Source organism: Arachis hypogaea, chromosome 20 (genome assembly GCF_003086295.3).
Source record: "Arachis hypogaea cultivar Tifrunner chromosome 20, arahy.Tifrunner.gnm2.J5K5, whole genome shotgun sequence".
In the NCBI taxonomy this organism is placed as follows: domain Eukaryota; kingdom Viridiplantae; phylum Streptophyta; class Magnoliopsida; order Fabales; family Fabaceae; genus Arachis; species Arachis hypogaea.
The window spans coordinates 105,144,251-105,147,688 of record NC_092055.1 but is presented as its reverse complement, the minus strand read 5'-3'; the positions used below and the strand labels follow the sequence as shown (position 1 = coordinate 105,147,688).

Genomic DNA, 3,438 nt, shown 5'->3' with positions numbered 1-3,438 from the left:
GACTGAACTTTATATTCTATGTACCAATTATGTCCTTCATATTCATATGTTTATTATTTTTTTATAATATTTTTTTTCTAATACTCTCTTATATATATTATTATTTTTTATAAAATTTCTGATTTTTTTATATGAATTTTTTTATGTTATTGTTATTTTTTTGTATGGAATATTTTTTTTATTTTGTATTATAATTTTATTAATCTTATTAGAGTATTAAAAAATACTGAGAGTACTAAAAAAAATATTAAAATTTATTTAAATATTTAAAATAAAATTATAAGATAACATAAAATAATTATTTAAATTCATGTCCTTTTCTATAATTTTTCATTTAAGAGTGATTTTGAATAATGTAATCCAAATAATATTTAGTTTACTATAACTCATTTTAAATAAAAATTACCAAACATAAATCATGTTAATACCAACTCACTTTTGATAAATTAATTTTACAAAATCAATTTTATACAAACCTCCCTTTCCAAAGGGTAATTCAAACACACACCTAATAGTTACTTTTCTCTTGTTATAAACAGCCACAGGTCCAACCAATAGAAACTTTCCACGGGCAGTTGTAAGTTTTCATGACTCCACCTTAAGGTTCACACCAACTCCTTACTCCTTGTCATCATCCCCTTCCGATAGTGAAAAACACAGAAAAAGTCAAAGATCGGAGAAGACGACGATTTGAAGTAGCACAAGCTCCTCCATTTCTATTAGAAAACAAATCTTTTCTATCCAGATTGAAACCCTAACACGAGAATGGAGTGTATTGGTAGGACTTCCAATGGAGAGAGCAGCGTAGCTCGGTTCCCATTGTCACCATCGAGCTCTTTGGTCATTCAGAAAGGAGATATCACCAAATGGTCCATCGATGGTTCCTCCGATGCAATAGTATCTTCACTATCTTCCCATCTTTCTTCGTGTTCGTCAATGAACCGAGAATATACAATCTTTTATTTTTTCTGAAAAAAAAAAGTCCATCTTGTTTTCAGGTAAATCCTGCAAATGAGAGAATGCTTGGCGGTGGTGGTGCAGATGGCGGTAACTAACTTTATTTTGTATCAACACTGATGGTGATAAACTGAAAATTTGATTTTTTATTTTTATTTTTATTTTGAATTTCAGCGATACATATGGCTGCTGGTCCTGAACTTGTTCAAGCATGTTATAGTGTTCCAGAGGTGAGGCCTGGAATTCGGTGCCCAACTGGGGAGGCAAGGATCACACCGTGAGTTTCTGTTAGTTTTCAAAATTACTTACTATCTTTGTGATGATAAGGTTGTAATCTGAAGTTGCTTGTTATGCAGTGGTTTTAGATTGCCTGCTTCTCATGTTGTTCATACGGTTGGACCAATCTACAATTCTAATAGTAATCCTGCTGCTTCTCTTTCAAGCGCTTATAGGTAGCTTCACATTGTGTTTGTGTTTACTTACTCCATTTGGTGTGTGTTTGTTTATTATTATTACTCACTTTGTTTTGCAGGAACAGTTTGAGGGTTGCTAAGGATAAAAACATTCAGTATATAGCATTCCCAGCTATATCATGTGGTGTCTTTGGGTAAGTTACTTCACTCACAAATATGAATGGTCATTATTAGGTGCTCAATCTCATAGATTTAGGTTATTAATAATGATTAATTATTGATGATCACAAAGAATTAATGGTTGGTGGGGAAGTTTATGTTGTAATTCTTTGGAAAAAGTCCCTTTTTTCCCCTGAAGCTAGCAGTGAAAATCTGATATTTATGCTTCTAGTTCTTTTATGAGGAAACTCTTCAGTTTCTTTTGGATATCCATAATTGTTTTTTGAAATAAGAATATGTGACAAGTTCATCACTATTATTACATAAGACTAAAATGCTGTATTATTTCAGATATCCTTATGATGAGGCTGCCACGGTAGCGATTTCTGTCGTCAGGGAGTTTCGAAATGAGTTTAAGGAGGTATTCCATTTCAAAATAGCAATTTCAAAGCCAGGAGCTTATGCTTTTTGCATTGCATAAAATGAGATCTTTTACTATATTTTTGGTATCCAGATTCATTATGTATTTACTGTTCAATATTTTGTTGCAGATCCACTTTGTTCTGTTCTTGCAAGATATTTATCAAGTCTGGGTAAATAAAGCAAATGATCTGATGAAAAATTAGCACCGTAGAATCATCGAGAGTCAACTATTTCAATGGCTGTATGTTAGAATAATTAAGCGTAATTGTCCATGCACTGTAATCATTAGATGTTCATGATGCTTCTGTTCTATGAAAAATCATAGCCTTTTCTTTTTGGGTTTGATAATTGCTACTAATGTGACCTTTTTTCCCCCTTGCTGTGGATCTGATTATAATGAATATTATATAGTGCCTCTATCAATTATCATGCTTGTTTCATCACTTTGAGAGTCATGAGAGACCTTGCATTCAGTTAATCAGTTCCTTGTGAAAACTCCATTATTGGGGTTGCTCCCGAGTAATATGATTTATTAATTTTGCTTGCTTTTTATATCTCAAGTTACATAATTCCCCTTTGAATAGTTTGTATTGATGAAATGAAATTTTTAATGGATTGTGTTGTACCAAAATAATAAAATTTTGTCGGTTTTTTTAAGGATTCTATTGTCTTTTGTGTGAATGAAGAGTAACTAGATGGTAGGAGTATATATAAGGTTAATTTTTTTTGGATATTGGATAAAAATTGGTGTAATTTTTTAATATTGGAAGTTATGGTGTTTTAAAAAATTTTGGGGGTTATAGAATTCCCAGAGTACGAATTGTCAGATCAATTTTTTTTTTTTAATTTATAAAGACAATACACAGACTGCGTATTGTATTGTTTTAATATTAAATTACAATACATTGACTGCGTATTGTATTATTTTAATATTAAATTACAATACACAGTCTGCGTATTATCAGTACAATACGTGTTCTGTGTATTGTGTTTGTCCAGAACAGCGCCCCAAAATATTGTAAAGCTCTTTTTTGTAACATAAAACTCTCTTCACTCTTCACTATTTTTTTATACTAATAGAGATTGAACTGCCTAACCCTAAATATGTAACCCTAAATGGGCCTATTTTTTAGATTTTAATTATAAAACTTAAATACTTTTAGACCACAGTTATATTTTTAATTATAATTTATAAAAGAAAATAAAAGTTTAGTTTTTAGTTGTTAGTAAAAAATTGGTATTCAACTTTAAACTTGAATCTCTATAAATTCCAATTCTATGTATCTTAAATTATTGTTGTAGTTTTATAATTTTTATTAAAACAAATGAATTAATTTATAATTAATATTATATAATATTAGTTAAAAAACACAAGATTGACTATTTACTCTAATTAACTACCAAACATAGTGAAATTAAGAATAAATAATTTTTACATATATTGTTACGTCAATAAAAAGAATTTGATTTTCATACAATATTAATA

General features: G+C 29.6%; 1 protein-coding gene across 2 annotated transcripts; it reads left to right on the top strand.

Annotated features, from left to right (window-relative positions):
* The first annotated feature begins 555 nt into the window (after window positions 1-555).
* LOC112785165 (uncharacterized) lies at window positions 556-2,378 on the top strand. Of its 2 annotated transcripts, none has more exons than XM_025828609.3 (7): window positions 556-897; window positions 999-1,047; window positions 1,132-1,234; window positions 1,314-1,409; window positions 1,490-1,564; window positions 1,881-1,950; window positions 2,081-2,378. In XM_025828609.3, the coding sequence occupies exons 1-7, from the start codon at window positions 766-768 to the stop codon at window positions 2,153-2,155; spliced, it is 600 nt and encodes a 199-aa protein (XP_025684394.1). In that variant the 5' UTR covers window positions 556-765; the 3' UTR covers window positions 2,156-2,378. The 2 variants fall into 2 exon arrangements, with proteins under 2 accessions (XP_025684394.1, XP_025684395.1); XM_025828610.3 differs by having other exon boundaries at window positions 565-897; window positions 1,496-1,564.
* The last annotated feature ends 1,060 nt before the right edge of the window (window positions 2,379-3,438 follow it).

Bases quoted from the DNA above. Each gene is read 5' to 3' on its own strand.
- LOC112785165 (XM_025828609.3), top strand. From the start codon at position 766: ATGGAGTGTATTGGTAGGACTTCCAATGGAGAGAGCAGCGTAGCTCGG. The intron at 1,048-1,131 runs GTAACTAACTTT...TTTGAATTTCAG, and splicing joins CGGTGGTGGTGCAGATGGCG to CGATACATATGGCTGCTGGT. The intron at 1,951-2,080 runs GTATTCCATTTC...ATTTTGTTGCAG, and splicing joins TTCGAAATGAGTTTAAGGAG to ATCCACTTTGTTCTGTTCTT.